Source organism: Cyprinus carpio, chromosome A1 (genome assembly GCF_018340385.1).
Source record: "Cyprinus carpio isolate SPL01 chromosome A1, ASM1834038v1, whole genome shotgun sequence".
NCBI classification, from domain to species: Eukaryota; Metazoa; Chordata; class Actinopteri; order Cypriniformes; family Cyprinidae; genus Cyprinus; species Cyprinus carpio.
In genome coordinates, this window is record NC_056572.1 from 23,696,797 (window position 1) to 23,714,237 (window position 17,441).

At 38.3% G+C, this 17,441-nt stretch overlaps 1 protein-coding gene across 1 annotated transcript in view; it reads left to right on the forward strand.

The window, feature by feature from the left end:
• The window catches only part of LOC109095820 (polypeptide N-acetylgalactosaminyltransferase like 6), a 170,665-nt gene that overhangs the window by 130,836 nt on the left and 22,388 nt on the right, over positions 1 to 17,441 (forward strand). The window contains exons 6-7 of the mRNA XM_042758329.1: positions 5,800 to 5,985; positions 10,770 to 10,953. Coding sequence (XP_042614263.1) covers positions 5,800 to 5,985; positions 10,770 to 10,953 — 370 coding nt within the window. The remainder of the gene's footprint in view (positions 1 to 5,799; positions 5,986 to 10,769; positions 10,954 to 17,441) is intronic.

Here is a 17,441-nt window from a genome sequence, read left to right on the forward strand (position 1 = left end):
TTTGTTGTTTGCTTGTCTTTTTTGTTGCTTTGATGACCACACTCTGAATGAAACATGTGTCTCCCGACATTTAAGAAAGGCTTATTGCTACAATAAAATTATTTGCCACATTGTCAAGCATTGTTAGACATTTCTCTTGTTCTGTGTTCAGGATCCCATTGGGTTTCCTGTAAAAGCCTCATTTTCTGCTTGTCTTTACAGTGGCAATGTAATAAATTGGGATTGATTCTGAACATTGATCTCGCTGCAGAGACGGATTTATGAACGGTTCAAGGGAGTGCGTATCTCCCCTCTGAGGAAAACTGTGGTTGAGTAAATTGGAGCCAACAAGCAGGACAATAAGGGGGGCAGGTGCCTTTCTTTTATTCACACACTGGCCAGCGGCAGGCTTGAAAAACACACAGTATATTATAAGTAAAGGTGATGGAGCGCTCAAGGTGCCTGTGCTTAGCGGATGTTTTATTCTCTGAACCTGTTCTCTTGGGGCTACAGACGAATCCTGACTATAACGTCAGCCGCATTATTGGATCCCAACAACACTTGTGCAGAGACAAAGCAGCTAATTCATTCAATGTAATGAGTCCATTACGCAAGTCGGCACTAGCTAAATCACAGCTAGTGAGGAAGAAATACTTGGTGAGTGATGCAACGTGCCAAGATAGATAGGCCAGTGATGTATCATGTCGAAAACAGGGCACTTGTTTTTTTTACAGTAACTTTTATGTGCCTTTATTGATTTGCTGGTTTTCCGGGCCTTGGAAAAGTAATGTAAATTAATTCAAACTTAAGTCAATGAAGTTGCATAATTACTATCATTCAAAAGTATGGGATTGGTAAGATTTTGTTTCAAGATTTTGAAAAAAGTGTCTCTTATATGCACCAAGGCTGAATTTATTTGATAAAAAATGAAAATGTGATCAAAAAATTATGTTCAGTAAATATTTATATAAACAGCAATACTGTGAAATAATTTTAGAATTTAAAATGTATTCTATTTTAATTTATCTTCAAAGTTGTTCCTGTGATAGCAAAACTGAATTTTCAGCAAGCCATTAGTTCAGTCTTCAGTGTCACATGATCGTTCAGAAATCATTCTAATATGCTGATTTGCTGCTCAAGAAGCATTTTCTATTATTATCAAAGTTAAAAAAGTTGTAGAAAATAGTTTTGTGGAAACCATAATGCCACATTTTTTCAGTATTCTTTAATGAATAGAAAGTTCAGAAGAACAGCACTTATTTATAATAGAAATGTGTTGTAACATTATAAATGTACTTATCATTTTAGTGCATCCTCCTACATTTAATGCATGTTTTGGTTGAACAGATTTGCAGATCAGTCTGAATGAATAATTAGCAGATCGACTTGAATTTCTTATTATTATTTTTATTATTCTTATGCAGTAATCACAAATGACTGAAACAAAAAAAGTGTTTTCATTTCTTTTGATTATGAAAAGTGTGGAAAACCTGGACTTTACAACAATGAATGTTCTGAAGCAAAATAAATCTGCTTCATTGTAGAACAAACATGGTTAATTCCATTCATTTTTTTTGTACATTTTTATGTCTGTACATAAATGTACTTCTCTTGCACTTAACATACAAACATCCACAGACACACACAATGTCTTTTACATCCAGTTGTTTTTGTTGTACAGGCTTAAAGGGTTAGTTAAATTAGGCTGTGTTTTACTCACCCCAGAGGCATCCTAGGTGTATATGACTTATGACTGATGATGTATGAGGTCAGCTTTGCGCATGCGCCGGTGAGTCTCGTGAAAACCAACATTTGTTAACAGGAGCAAAGGAAGCAAAGTTCTCTTAATTTAGCAAAGGAAAACCAGTCTCCTCTTTGCTTATATCCAAAACCTCTGACATTCTTCTTTACAAATCCTCATTTTGTACTTCTAATTAGTGACCGTTGTTTTGTTTTGATCTCTCTGCTGCGTTTCCGCGTGCGTCACTTCAGAGGCGCACATGCGCAAAGCGGAACTCATACGTCATCCTCCCGGAACTGCTTCCATTTACAACAGTGAGCGCAAGCTTTATTAAAGTGATTATTACATTTTGAATATGGATATTTTTCTTACAAAAACGCATCGATTCGCTACAGGAGGTCTTTGTTCACCCCCCGGAGCCATGTGAGACACTTTTTTGTATGGATGGATGCTTTTTATTTAACTTCTTTTGGACTGAAGCACTTTAACACCCACTGACTGCAATGATAGAGCTTGGAATAGCCAGGACAATTTTTAATATAAGTCCGACTGGATTCGTCTGAATGAAGAAAGTCATATACACCTAGGATGCCTCGGGGGTGAGTAAAACACAGCCTAATTTTCATTTTTGGGTGAACTAACTCTTTAAGTTTATGTTCCTAATTAACATAGGATTTTGTGGTGTCTTTAAAAAGCAACATTTTTACATTGTTCTTTGTTTGTATAAATGTGTGGCTCAGTTGTGTGTCCTGACCCTATTAGATATTCTCCATGTAAATGCGACTTTTTATATTACCCCCCTCCCCCCAAATAACCTCATTATAAACTCACTTTAAAGCTAAAAGCAAAAAAAGGATACCAAAGAGCACCATATGATCAGAACTGCAGTTATTATTTTTATGCCTCTCAGCTAATAATAGAGGATATTCTTTTCTCTGCCTAATACAAACCACACCAGTAAAACAATATGGTTCTAAATGAGTTTATCCAGTAACGCAGCAAAATTAAAGCAAGTGACTCATTGGTGTGAATCACTCGCTCGTTATGTTTCAATTGCAGAGACATTGGTAATTGTATCCCCTCTGTAGCTCTCGTATCAAAGAAACAAGCTCTAATGAAGCACTGTTCAGAGAGTCTCACGTCTCACGAGTGTCGATTTGAATGTAATATGAAGGGTACGGTGCGGGAAGACGTGCGTCTGTCTCAAAAACTATCAAAACCTTGAATGGGGCAAGTGTTTCTCAACCATCTGTCTTAATGACAAACCACCAGGGAAAGAGAAAAATGAATTTTTCCACCCAGGTTGGGAAGGTAGTGGCCCAGAGAGTTCTGTCTGCAAACCATCAAAGCAGAGAATGTGCCTGCCCTTCATCATGGCTTGTCAGCCATATGCCAGTGGGATACGAAACTTTGCCTTTTCTTCATAACTGTTTATTTGTCACCTCCTTCCCCGCCGTTCAACCTGCCACGCATCAGCACCAATGATTTATGACCTTGTTTAATCAAGTGCTCGTAGGACATGGAAAAAAAGAGAGAAAAACCACCCAACACTTTCACTTCTGTGAGCCACTTACACTAACAACAGCATTCTGGAAAAGTTTTGCAAGTCTCCTCCCCACCTCAGCTCAGTGGGATCAGAGTGCAGTGGCAACTCATATTGAGGCTGTCACTTTTATTGGGGCCATTTTGTTTGAAGGCCAGACACCCTGGGAGTTGAGAAGAACAGAGAGAGAGAGAGAGTGAGAGAGAGAGAGACCAAAAGAAAGGACTGAATGCAACTTTTGCACTGGCAGGTGACTTTGTCTGAGATTAGTATACAGTGAGGATGCAGCTGGAGGTTCCCTGAAGTGAGTTTGGCCTCTGGCCTGAAAGAACCGAGCAAGAGAAACAAGCGCGCACACACATACATAGCTGTTTGACGTCCACCAGATGAACGCCCCACATACTGTCTCCCCATCGGCTAATATACTCTTTTATTTTTCATCACAGATGTCCTGCTCTGTTTGGGTTGTTTATAATTGCATCGGGGGCCTGCAGTCAGCTCTCTGTACACAAACCAGAAACCCTCTGAGGGTCTGAAGTGCTACTATCATTAAGTTGCCAGTCTTTTTGGTGCCACATTAAAAAAAAACATGTCAGTGCTGCATTTCAGACACAATGGGTCTTTACTGTAGGTATTTAGACTTAACGCGAGTAAATATCATGTCACTTTGGGTTTGTTGTTAAATAAATGCTTCCTTAAAATCAAAAGGGAAAAACGACAGATTCCTGTGCTTCTTAGTTTTAAAAGTAAATTCATTGTTTAATATTTTTTTAAATCATTACTGTCATTTCTGAGTACTCTAGTTCTCAATTGCTCATGCTTATCCCTATTAGGGACACCACAGCTGTTGTGGATGTATATCAGCTGTTTATAGATGCATTTTGTCAAACATTGTTTGTGTGCTTTGAAAAAAAAATGCAGTGTTTTGATTTGAAGACATCTCTTTCAGAATTCATGAAGCAGGAAGAACGATTATAAGCATCTTTAAAGTGAAAACTTTAGAGGTTTTTAAATGTTTGAACGATTCCTTCTTGAAGTCAAACATAGGACACAAACCTTGCAGTCAAAGCGTGACTCTTTTCATGTACGTAACTTTAATGATGCTTCAAAGCTTTCATATGTAATGAAGAATTTCACCGGTCTTTCCATTTCAAACCTTCCATCAACACATGGCCGCTTCACCTAATGGATTTATGTTGTTGGTGGTAATCCAAAGCCCATGTATTTGGTACCTCCAAAGCATCTAATCACACAGTCACATGGACACACACACACACACACACACACACACACACACACACACACACACACACTCATGCTCAGACACAGCAGCTGGGAAGCGGTGATTGAGTTTGTGTAGGTATTAATGCTTTGTATTTGAATAATGTGCAAACGGTCGACAAGCTTCAGCAAACTCCTGCTGCTTCTGAAAATGAACAAACAGTAATGTGGGAAAAGATAAGACTTCACTCATTTTTTTTTTTACCTTTTGAAATGACTGCCTTTGCTGTTTCTTTGTGATGTCACTGAAAGGGGTCAAATGCATTACCCACTACCCGACTAACATAGAGAAAATCTACTTTTCCATCTGTTTCGCTTTTCGTTTGTTACCTCACGTTAGCATAATTAAAGATGTTTGTGTGCTCATATTGACTGAAAAAGATTGCATTAAAAGTTCCAATTCCAAAAGTACCAATGTTGGACATAAACAATATATAAATTTAGCTAATGCAACAGTTCTTAAGCATTTTGTCTTAATTTCACTGTGATTAATTTACTTAAGTTTGTAAAATGGAAATTGACTTAATCCATTTGTGTTACTACATGAATTATTTTTATTGCATTGACTAAAGCAGGGCAGTGGAGTTCTAGTTCCCAGCATGCTTGACATCTGACTGGAGCAGAAGAATAAATTGCATGTTATTTATGTTTTTTGAGAAATAAAAAAGAAGGAAAATGGTTCACTATTATTAGTGTCCTGTTCTGTTACATGATACATGTTGTTTTAGTGAGCAAGTACTGCACATTCTGTATTACATGTAGTTAAAAAAGCATGCTAATGTCTGCTAATATCAGTAATTAACTTGAAAAAGTTTGAATTACTCATAATTTTTTGGTACTTAATCAATTCACTAGATCCAAAAAATTAACATTAATTATAATACACAAAATTAATGAGAAATTTTTTTTAATCTCAAGAAACGAAAAAAATCAACATTCAGCCAAAGAATTAACATTGAGTCTGATTGTCCTGATTAATATTCTAGAAACGAAGACATTCAACAATTCATTTAAGTGTTAACAGCGGTGGAATCTTATGGGGTGTTAAACATTAATGCCCTTGAATGGGGCTGTGAGAATGGAGAAACAATTCTGAGATTAAATTACTGCACCACTGCACTGCAACACACAATCAATCTCCCTCCTTTTTCCTTTAACAAAACACAAACCTAGACTTATGTAATTTCCTTTTTTTTCCCCTGATGCATTCTTTCTAGTAATTTCTCTTTTTTTTTTTCCTCTGCCTGTTTTTCAGATCACCTGAAGGCACATCTGGAGGAATACATGTCCAGATTTCCTAAGGTCCGTATTGTGCGTACCAAAAAGCGAGAGGGTCTGATCCGCACACGGCTGCTGGGAGCATCGGTGGCTAGAGGAGAAGTCCTTACTTTCCTTGATTCTCACTGCGAAGCCAACATCAACTGGCTGCCACCCCTGCTTGGTGAGTCCACATAAAAAAAAAACTGCCTACCTTTGGCAGCAGCACATACACACAGATTTCTTTGTTTTTTTATGCCTATCACAAGCCACTGAAAACCCAACGGAATGTTCTTTGTGCTTATCCTTCTCTTTCAAATCTAGCAATTTCAAAATTCAATTGCGTTTTCCCATTGAAAGTCTTTCCCCCTGCAGTCAGTTAATTAACAAAAAAATAAATAAATACTCCATCTCCTTCTTTCTTGTCAGTGGCTTGTTCCTTTTATCACAGAAAAACCTTTCTTGTTTTCAGACTCACTGAGGATAGAATCTATAGTTTATCCCGCTGCGCCACATAAGCATTGCAAATCCAGACGGCTTTTGATGCGCATGACCCTGTTATAAAATGTTTTAAAATGCCTACTTCAGCAAATGTTTTGCACATTCGACACTTATTGATCTGATACAAGCTCGGTTTTTAGTTAGTAAGCTTGATCTGTCTGTTTTTTTGCTGGGCTGATGATCAGATGGTTATCCCAGAGACGTGGGCACAGGATGGCGAGTTCTAATTGGTTACATTGAGCTGTGCATGGCCTTTGAGAGGCATGCTGGGATGCGGCCTGGCATGTGTGATTAGAGTGGAGCTGATGCACAAGCAGACGACAGGTACTGTGTTGCAGGTTGTTTGAAACAGAGCTCTGATCTGTAATGTGAAGGACTGGGCTCCACCAGTCTTCTCATCAAACCATTGCTTGTTAAATAGGATGCAACCAGTCTATTTATAAATGATGTTTGGCCAGATACACCAAGGTTTCATGCCTTTAAGATGCGATGACCACAGGAAACAAACTTTTACACAAGCAGAAATGGTACTTTGTTTTATCAAGAACTCTCCAGCCATTATGGAGTACAGTAGCTGGGTTCTGGACATACAAATGTCACTAATGTCCTCCTATAGAGAATTACTACTTCTTTTTTAACTTTATTTTGTTTTGTTTTGTTTTGTACAATAAAAAACCTTTGGGAGATTTGAGGATGTTACACAATGATTTGTTTCTCTGTAGAAGCCATAAGGCTGTGTAAGTTCAGTGCCATTAAAAAAAAAAAGGACGATGCACTTCTGGTAAAAAAAAAAAAAAAACTCCTATGAAACATTGTGAATTAGGCTGTGTAATCAGCACTCTGGGCTTATAATATATTTTTATATAATGAAATATTTAGCTATAAATTTAAGGACAAAACACTCACAGACTATACCTCTGTAGGTTTATTTGTTTAATTAATTATTTCTTTATTATTAATAAATACAGTTTATTTAATATAACTTGCAGTGCTTCATGGAATGTCGCATTTTAAATTATGGTAAATGCAAAGTCTTTACTTTGCGAAATCAAAAGTTTATAATGGCTTTTATGCTTTAGAACTTTGTCATATTCCAAAGCAATAAGAATTGGGACTAGATTTAGATTTTTTGGGGGTGTAAAACCACAGCACTATTCGGACTACTTTGGTTTTCCAAATAACATTTGAGGTTCAGTTATTAACATATGTCTGTGATTTTCATGGTGGTTCTGTGATCTCTGCAGTTTTTAGTAAGGTTGGAATGGCTGTTGTCTAGATGTGGCCATTACAAAAGGTTATGTGCTCTGGATACATGCATCACAAAATCAAGTTAAATAAACCATACTTACATATACTGTTCAAAAGTTTGGCGACAGTAAGATTTTTTTATCAAGGAGGTAAAACTGATCAAAAGAGACTGTAAAGACATTTATAATGTTAACTAAGTAAAAAATATCTATATCAAAAAAAAATTTTTCTCTTTAAAAAAAAAATCAAATCAAACTAAAAAAAAAAAAAAAAAAAATTCTGAAGGATCATTCAAATAGAAAAACGTTATTTTAAATGAATAATAATTTGAAATATTGTTTTTGCTTAGCCTTGTTGAGCATGAAAGACATATTTCCAAAAAAATAAAAAAAATAATTAATAAATGTCTTACCAACCTCAAATGTTAGATCGGTAGTGTATATTATATATACAGGTAAGGGAGAAATTCATGAAAATGTGATTCATATCTGAGGCTGACATTGGCAGTGGCAGTTTTGCCAATATCTCCAGAACAACTGACATTTCTTTGTGCCGATATAATGTCCTTCTGACTGATCTTTATGTCCTTTGTCTTCAAATTGTTTTATAAATGCACTAAAATGTTGTTACAATGTGCAATCTGGTCTGGTTTGATGCTGTTTTGCTACTCTTACAAAAATTAGTCAAATCTGATTCAGAAATCTCTGCTTAGTCTTCCTCTAAATTCTTCATCACTTGTCCTCCTCAACTCGGCACACATCAGATGGGGTCCTTGGTTTTCAGATTTAGACTACTTAGATACATCTGCAACAGGATAAAGAATCAAACAAAGGATTCAGCCCAAGTAGGCACCACAGCAGAGCAGGTTTTTACGGGAGGAAAGTGGATCCTTGGTGCCAGAGAGAACACAAAGGCATGATATGTGAGTGTTGGCAGGAGAATGCAGGTGGTTGTTTGTGCGGTAGCTTTTTAGGAAAGCCTGTTTTTGAACTGACACACACACACACACACACACACACACACACACACACACACACACACACACACGTAAACAAATGCAAAGCCAACAGCTCTCAACAGAAGACATCCTCTAGCCTAACTAATAACACAAAGCCGACAGTAAATTCTTCAACCAGAACAGCTATTTATAGTATTGTGCTGCAATACATATGTATTCTTGTAATTTGTGCTTAGTTGTAGTTAATTTACTGGAATACAAACAAAATTGCTTGTGTTCACTATACATCAGTAGAAAAGGCACAGAAACATGTCCGCTGCAGGAGAAAAGCAACATATTATAGCCCTGCAGCTCTTGACTGGTTATCCACTAATACTAAGAATGGTTGAGCCTGGCTAGTATCCGGATGGGAGAGCTCTTGAGAACTTGTTAAATTACTCTGACCACACACCAGTTACCAATGGAGAGGAGACAGTGTTTTGGATGCCATCACGTCATACAGATGGATGCTGGAAGCTTGAGGAGGTTGAGGAGTAGTATTGAAGGATGATACACCCTACTTTCTCCTATTCCAACATTTTACCACACATTTAACATTTATTTTTGCTACTTTTCAAATGCCTTTTACGTATTGATTTTGCTTTAAGGCTTCTCCCACACTTAGACTTTCTGTCTTAAATTATGACAATTCATAATAAAATATGTATTAAAACTATTATAATCTAAATAAATGGTGAAATAAAGTGTTTTAGTATTTATGTGTGAAAAAAATGAAGAGCTTGACATGAGACATAATGTGTGAAACCAAAGAAAATATTTCTTAAAACTTTTTTTTTTAGTTTTAATCATTTCCATTCAAGCTGTATAATTTTGTCAAATTATTCAAATGTGTGAAAATATTTTTATTTCATGGATTTTTTTTTTTTTTTAGCAAGACAAAAGAGTAAAAAATGTTAATTAACAGATGTGGTGGAAATTACACTGTGGTGGGAATTTTTATTATTTTCAAAAAAACGTCTCCAGTGATTTATTTCAGAAATCATTCTAATATGCTTAATTGATGCTCAATAAACATTTCTTATAATTATTGTTAAAAACAGTTGTGCTGTTTTAGGATTCTTTGATGAATCGAAAACAGTTTGTTTGGAATGGAAAGCTTTTTTTTTTTTTTTGATTCAACAAAACAACATCCATTCAAAAAACAAAACAGGGAACGGGGAGCAACAGACATATCAATATTTTTTACAATCTGAAAGAAGAAGAAGAAGAAAAAAACACCTTTTAATAGTCATTCTTTTATACAATCCAAAATTTTGGTAGAAAAACATTGCCATGCATCAATGGTACTAGGTTTAGCCCTGTTCATTCGTGCTGTTGTATATTCACAAGTTTGGAATGGAAATCTTTTGTAGCATTATAAATCTGTATTTCTTGTTAGTTTTGATCAATGTAATGGATCCTTGCTGAGTAAAACTGTATTTTAAAATAAACAAATAAATAAAATAATAATACAATAAATAATTCCTATAACTCAGACAGTACACTATGGCACTAACAATGACAAGTCATAGGTCCGATTCCCAAAGAATGCATAGACCGATAAAATATTATAATTTAATTGTAATGCAAGTCGCTTTGGTTACAAACCAAGTGCTTAAAAAGCTAGTAAAATGTGTTTTAAGATAATTTATTTTTAAATATAAAATTATCATTCATTGGTCATTTTTGTATTGTTAAAGCTTTGAGTCTTGCAGTGGTCACTGCAGCTTCAGTTTCAGACAGACTGTGGAGACTGTGCTCTTGAGTTGAATCTTTATGAAGTATTTGTTTAAGGTGCATGGTGTTGTGTGTTTAAGCCCATGCTCCAGGTCTGTTCTCTCGCTTTTGCTTGCATCCTGTGATCTCCTTGGTCCAGTAGTGCAGTGGTGTTGAGGGAGAGTGTGGGTGACAGATCTGGGACGGCTTAGCGGCTGCTGACTGACAGAGATAGAGTTAAGGGCCGAGGGTCCTTTCTGCTCAGCCCTCCATGGAGCAAACCTACTTTGAAGCGCTGTAATTGTTTCTAATCGCCGGGTGGCTGTGGCAGCTTTAAATTTCACAGGGTCGCCACACTCAGCCAAGCAGAGCGAGGAAGAGCAAGTTATCCAGGAGAGGAGGGAGACTCCTGAGACGCACTGCCTCCCCTTTCTTTTCGGAAATGATAGATTTCTAGCTTTATCTAACTTTTCTACTCCTTTTCTCTCTTTGCCTTCTACCTGCAGACCAGATCGCCCAGAATCCGAAAACCATTGTGTCTCCCATGATAGATGTGATTGACCATAACCACTTTGGGTACGAGGCACAGGCGGGGGATGCCATGAGGGGAGCCTTTGACTGGGAGATGTACTATAAACGTATTCCCATCCCACCTGAGCTACAAGGACCAGACCCCAGTGACCCATATGAGTGAGTGAAATCAGTATTAGACCATTACATGCCAATGGCCACATACCTAGTTTGTCACAACAATATAAAAATTATATATGCATTCACTGTATACCCACTACAATTCAAAGTTTCGGGTGGGTTGGATTTTTTTATGTTTTTGAAAGCCTCTTATGATCACCAAGGGGCCATCAGCCTAAGCCATTTGCCCTCAGCCAAAATTGTTTGCTCTGGAACAAATAATAGATAAATGAGACTAAAGATGGTCCATTAGATAAACCCCAGATGAATTATACTTCATGTTTAACCACTATAGATACATCAGAGCCAGCTGCAATTCCAGAAGAACTGGCTGAGATGAACCTGCTCTCAGCCCTAGAGCTCACATCTCCGAAAAAGTTTAAACTAATTTCAAATAGTCATTAAATTTATTAACAAATCACACATTTGAAGTCTAAACAAATACATTCATGCCTAAAAACTCTTAAAACTACGTTCCATGACACAAAAACAGTAGTATTTACAAAATTATAGTAAATGTGAGAAATAGTGCATGCGCTTTGATACTAATGGTGAAACCGTTCCGGTTGCAGTATTGTGTGAATATATATGCATATATACATATATATATATATATATATATATATATATATATATATATATATATATATATTAGAAGAGCATTTGAGAATCAAAAAACATATGTGCTGCCCTTTTATTTATATTTTCAGTTCATTTAAATTTCTTTTTTTTTTTTTTCAATTTGCTTTAGCTTTTGATCTGCCAGTCTGTTTCAGAATCTCATTTATATCTGCTGCACTGAGACATTGTGATTGACATCATTAAACCTGTATTGTCGTGCATGAATAGGATATGAAACGTCAGTCTGACCAGGGACCTGCACTTATGATACACTCAGAAAATAGCCAGGAGCTTTATTCCAAAGTCTTTTATTTTCATACTCTTCTATTGCATTTCAGTGCGCACACACACACACACACACACAAATATATAAAATGCAAAACCCTCTAAAAGCCATCTGAAAATTTCCTTTAAAATTAGCCTATATGAAGAGTTCAGATGCAAAACCCTCTAAAAGCCATCTGAAAATTTCCTTTAAAATTAGCCTTTTTATTTGCCTGCTGTGTTTATGTTCAGTAAATTCACCTTAATGTCATTGAATAATTTCTTCTCATTGCCATTAAAGTGAAATAACTTAACATAAACACAGGAGCTTGATAAAAATGCTAATTTCAGAAGAAAATTTCAGATGGCTTTTAGAGGGTTTTGCATCTGAACTCTTCATATATATCATCAGCTTTTCCACCAGAGCTCAAGTCAATCCATGATTCTGAGTTTAGTATTAGTTCTGCTCTCTAACCTTCAGGGTCACAAGCAGAGGAGCAGATTTCCCCTACATTTATTTTTATTTATTTTTGTCTCATGTACACTTAGCCCCATCAGAAGGCCTAAAGTCATCTACACTTAACCAGAAATGTGTTTCTTCTAACTCTGATTATACTGGATATGGCTATCATTGCAATAATTCACTCTAAATTAAATTAAAAACAGTGGGTGAAAAACACACACCAAGTAGCTTCGTCTCAAACTGAAACAATTTAAGTAAATTGAAGCAATTTGAGAAATATGGAATCAGTTATTTTATTACCAGATTTAGTTGGATGTGAGACATTTGATGCAGAAAAATGTTTAAAAAAATATTCTAAAGAAGTACAAGTGAGATGAGTGGGGAAAGAAATTTATTTCACTCTGGAGTCTTTATATATGCAAATATGTTCTGCTATAAGTGTCATCCACATAAATTGACTCACACATACTATTTAGATCCCTTTCCTTAAAATTATTTAGTAATTGCGAGGTGATCACAAGACTTTTTTTGTTAACATTTATTTTATTTTATTTCATTTTGTTTTATTACAAATATTTTTTTATTCAGTTATGTTCAGTAAATTAAAAGTTATAACTTCTGTTTTATTGTTTTAACCAAACAAAATCCTAAACTTTTCACCGCTGGATGGGAATCACTGCAGTAGAGACACTTTTGTGTGTTGCGAGAGTGGATATGTTTGTCTGTGTGTGTGCACATGTGTGACTGCATGCTTTTTTGGTCCCCTATCACATCACAGCACGTTGCGCCCCAGACTAGCCATACCAGGCATTAAGTTGTGGATTAATTTTTGGGGTGGATATGAGGTCTTGAGAAAACCAGCTTTCCTGAGTGTGGTGGAGTGTGTTTGTGTTTATATGTGCAGGCGCACTGCATGCCCTCTGCAGAAGTCTGAGTGAAGACTCTCTCACTCACTTACATAAACCAACACAAAAACACACTCTTACACAGTCTTACAACCAGCCTTTCATGACTGCTGCTGCACACATGTGGATTAGAATGTTAACATTAGTGGGATGCTGCAAGGCTTTATCCACAAACCTCTGTGGCTTTCTGTGGACTCCAGACCTCTGCCTTCCCTCGGGTTGCTGGTTCTTCTGTATGCTTTGCCCATTGCGGCCCACTGTAGTTCATCCAGCATCCCACTCCTCCTCCAAGCCCTCAGGGTAAGTCATATTTTCTGCAGTCACTGGCTCAACCCATGCCTACCTGTAAGGGATCAAACACACCTCTTTATATCTATTCCACTCTGCCAGGCTGTCAGCATTACTGACTACATGCGACTAGCGTGTGCCTAGAACGTTTAGACAGACAGGCAGTAAACTTTCCTTTTTTCTTTTTTTAAGCTAAATTACCATTTACAAAAAAGTTTGTAAAACGTTGAAAAGTTGACCAAAAAATATTATTATTTGTCTTTTTTTTTCTTTAATCACTTCAAAGGGATATGACATGTCTGTGACTTTGAAGTTTGTTCACTCCTTCAATTTTTGGGTATATTTAAGGTTGTGTTTTGCCATCCACTTATTGACTTCAAGACCAAGTAGTCAACTGAACAAACAAAGGCACAGGTTCCACTGGTAATAAGGCTGCTTTTCAGCAAACAGCTGTGATTACTGGCAACATTAATTCACCTAAGTAATATTCATGAGCCAAACTGAGATAATTAAGAAAATTAAGAATACAATTTTAATTAACAATATACAGATTATCCCCGACACCCACTTTCTTAGATTGTTCTTACACACCTCTGAACATAACCAATATGCTGGACCATATTGTTTAATGTTTTGTTATTCATAATAATTACATACACAGGTACATATGTATATACAGTGTACAGACAAACAGGGGTTGGACAAAATAATGTGAACAGCTGGGAAATAGGCAATATTTCTTAACTAAGTTGTTATACCACTATTTGCCTTCCAAACCTCTTAGAATAGTTTCATACAACTTTTGAATAGTCTGCAGTTGAATGTTATATCAGAACATCTATCAATTGCTTCAGAGATGTTGAAGGATGAAATGTGCTTTTCACTCTTCTCTTCGAAACTGCCTGCAGTGGTTTTATAATATTCAAGTCAGATGATTTGGCTGGCCAGGGCAGATGTTGAAGTTCATCCTGGTGCTCCAACAATCCAGGGTTTTATGATCATGTTCGCATTTTAACATTGGTGTCTTTGATTAAAGTTTTAGCAGTCACAGCTCTTTCATAGATGCTGGCTTTATGAAGTTCTCTGTGTTTGGTTTTTTATGGGAACAGCATCTTCAGGGTGAATATCGAGTTTTGCTGTTACTTTGCAACTTTGCAGCAGTAGTTCTGTTGTTTGGATAAAATACTTCTTACTGTGTGACGGTCCCTTTCATTGACTTTTGGTTTTCACCCACTATTCCTCTTTACTGATGAAGTCTGGCCATGTTTTGTGTACACAGCTATAACTGTAAAAAATGCTTGTTCTTAAAACACCAAACAATTGGGCTGCTAATGTTACAGACGTGCACCCTAATAAACGGGTTTCCATGATTTGTCCTTTCTGTCTGACAAGTCACTAATTTAACAAAGAGCTAGTACTAACCACTGCTAAACACAACTTATACTACACTGATATACAACCTAAAGAATATAGACAACCAGAAGATAAAAAAAAAACTTTATTTTGTCAAACCCCTTTGTGTGTGTGTGTGTGTGTGTGTGTGTGTGTGTGTGTGTGTGTGTGTGTGTGTGTGTGTGTGTGTGTGTGTGTGTGTGTGTGCGTGCACATGTGTATGTTTTCCTTTATATTATGCACAGATTATTAAGTCACAACATCCAGGGACTTGAGGTACTCAGGGCGGATCTCATCCACCCCTGGTGCCTTGCCACCAAGAGGCTTTTTAACTACCCCGGTGACTTCAGCTTGGGTGATGAACTATTCCACCTCCGAGCCCTCTGCTTCCTTAATGGATGACATGTCAGTGGGGTTGAGGGGATCCTCAAAGTATTCCTTCCACCGTCCAATGATATCCCCAGTTGAGGTCAACAGCTGCCCACCTTCATTGGCAGGGCACTGCTTCCCCCTCCTAAGGTGCCATAAGGTTGGCCAGAATCTCTTCATGGCCAACCGATAGTCTTTCTCCATGGCCTCACCAAACTCCTCCCAGACCCAAATTTTTGCCTCCAATTTTTGCCTTCTGAACCGCTCTTAGTCTGACCCGTCACCTAGGACCTGTTTGACTTGGGAGACCCTACCGGGGGCATATAGCCCTGGACATTGGATGTTGTGGTGTTGTTTTGGCTAACATGCCTCTGCAGCATCGCGTGGCGGTTGGGGACAGTGTCTCTGGAATGGCAGACCGGGGGTGGTCCCTCTGTTAAGAAAGGGGGCCAGAGGGTGTGTTCCAGCAACAGGGGGATCACACGCCTCAGCCTTCCTGGGAAAGTCTATGCCAGGGTACTGGAGAGGAGAATTCGGCTGATAGTCGAACCTTGGATTCAGGAGGAACAATGCGGTTTTGGTCCCTATCATAGAACAGTGGACCAGCTTTATACACTTGCTGAGGTGCTGGAGGGTTCATGGGAGTTTGGCCAACCAATCCACATGTTTCGTGGATTCGGAGAAGGCATTCGACCGTGTCCCTCACGGCGTCCTGTGGGGGATGCTCCGGGAGTATGGAGTTTGCATTGACGGCAGTAAGTCAGACTTGTTCCCGGTACATGTTGGACTCTGGCAGGGGTGCCCTTTATCACCGGTCCTGTTCATTATTTTCATGGACAGGATTTCTAGGTGCAGCCAAGGGCCAGAGGGTGTCCGGTTTGGGGACCACATGATTTTGTCTCTGCTTTTTGCAGATGATGTTGTCATGTTGGCTTCATCAGGCCAGGACCTTCAGTGTGCGCTGGGACGGTTTGCAGCCAAGTGTGAAGCGGTTGGGATGAGAATCAGCACCTCCAAGTCCGAGGCCATGGTTCCCAGCCGGGAAAGGGTGGCTTGTCCCCTTCAGGTTGGTGGAGAGCTCCTGCCTCAAGTGGAGGAGTTCAAGTATCTTGGGGTCTTGTTCACGAGGGAGGGAAGGATGGAGCAGGAGATTGACAGGCGGATAAGTGCAGCTTCTGCAGTGATGCGGTCGATGTACCTGTCTGTCATGGTAAAGAAGGAGCTGAGCTGCAAGGCTAAGCTCTCGATTTACCGGTCGATCTAGGTTCCTACTCTCACCTATGGTCATGAGCTGTGGGTCATGACCGAAAGGACAAGATTGATCCCGGATACAGGCAGCCAAAATGAGCTTTCTCCATAGGGTGGCTGGGCACTCCCTTAGAGATAGGGTGAGGAGCTCAGCTACTCAGGAAGAGCTCAGAGTAGACCCCCTGTTCATCCACATCGAGAGGAGCCAGCTGAGGTGGCTTGGGCATCTGTTCCAGATGCTTCCTGGACGCCTTCCAGGGGAGGTGTTCCGGGCACGTCCCACCAGGAGGAGGCCCTAGGGAAGAACAAGGCTGGCCTGGGAACGCCTTGGTATCCCCCCGGAAGAGCTGGAGGAAGTGTCTAGGGAGAGGGAAGTCCGGGCGTCTCTGCTTAGACTGCTGTCCCCGCGACCCGGCCTCGGATAAGCAGAAGAAGATGGATGGATGGATGGACATTTTTATTTACCTGAAAATCCTTCAATTTTAAATAAAAATACTGATTTACAGGCTTTTGGATAGTGAAAACGGTGTCAATCAAATTCCATGTATGGGCACTTTGAACATGCGTTTTAAATATCTGATTTTTAGTAAAGTAATAACACAAATCTGAGCACAAGAACTAGGGATTAGGTTTGTCTAGTAACTGAAGTTTATTCGTTTTGTGATTTGTCATTTGGCAAAAATACTCATGAAAAATCAAAGCTGGGGAACTGCATACACAATCAATTCAGAAAGTAATATTCTTCATAACTTCTGTAATACAGTCTGAGTACTAGGAGACATTTCTCATTACATGCTAGTCTCTGAGGGAAATTAAGAGGGATAGTTAGAAAGCAGGATGCAAAGTCAGTGTGATACTAGAGTTCAGTTCTGCCACAGAAATACATGTATTTCCAGTGTTTTTATTTCTCACTATGCTACCAATAAAACTCAACTCCC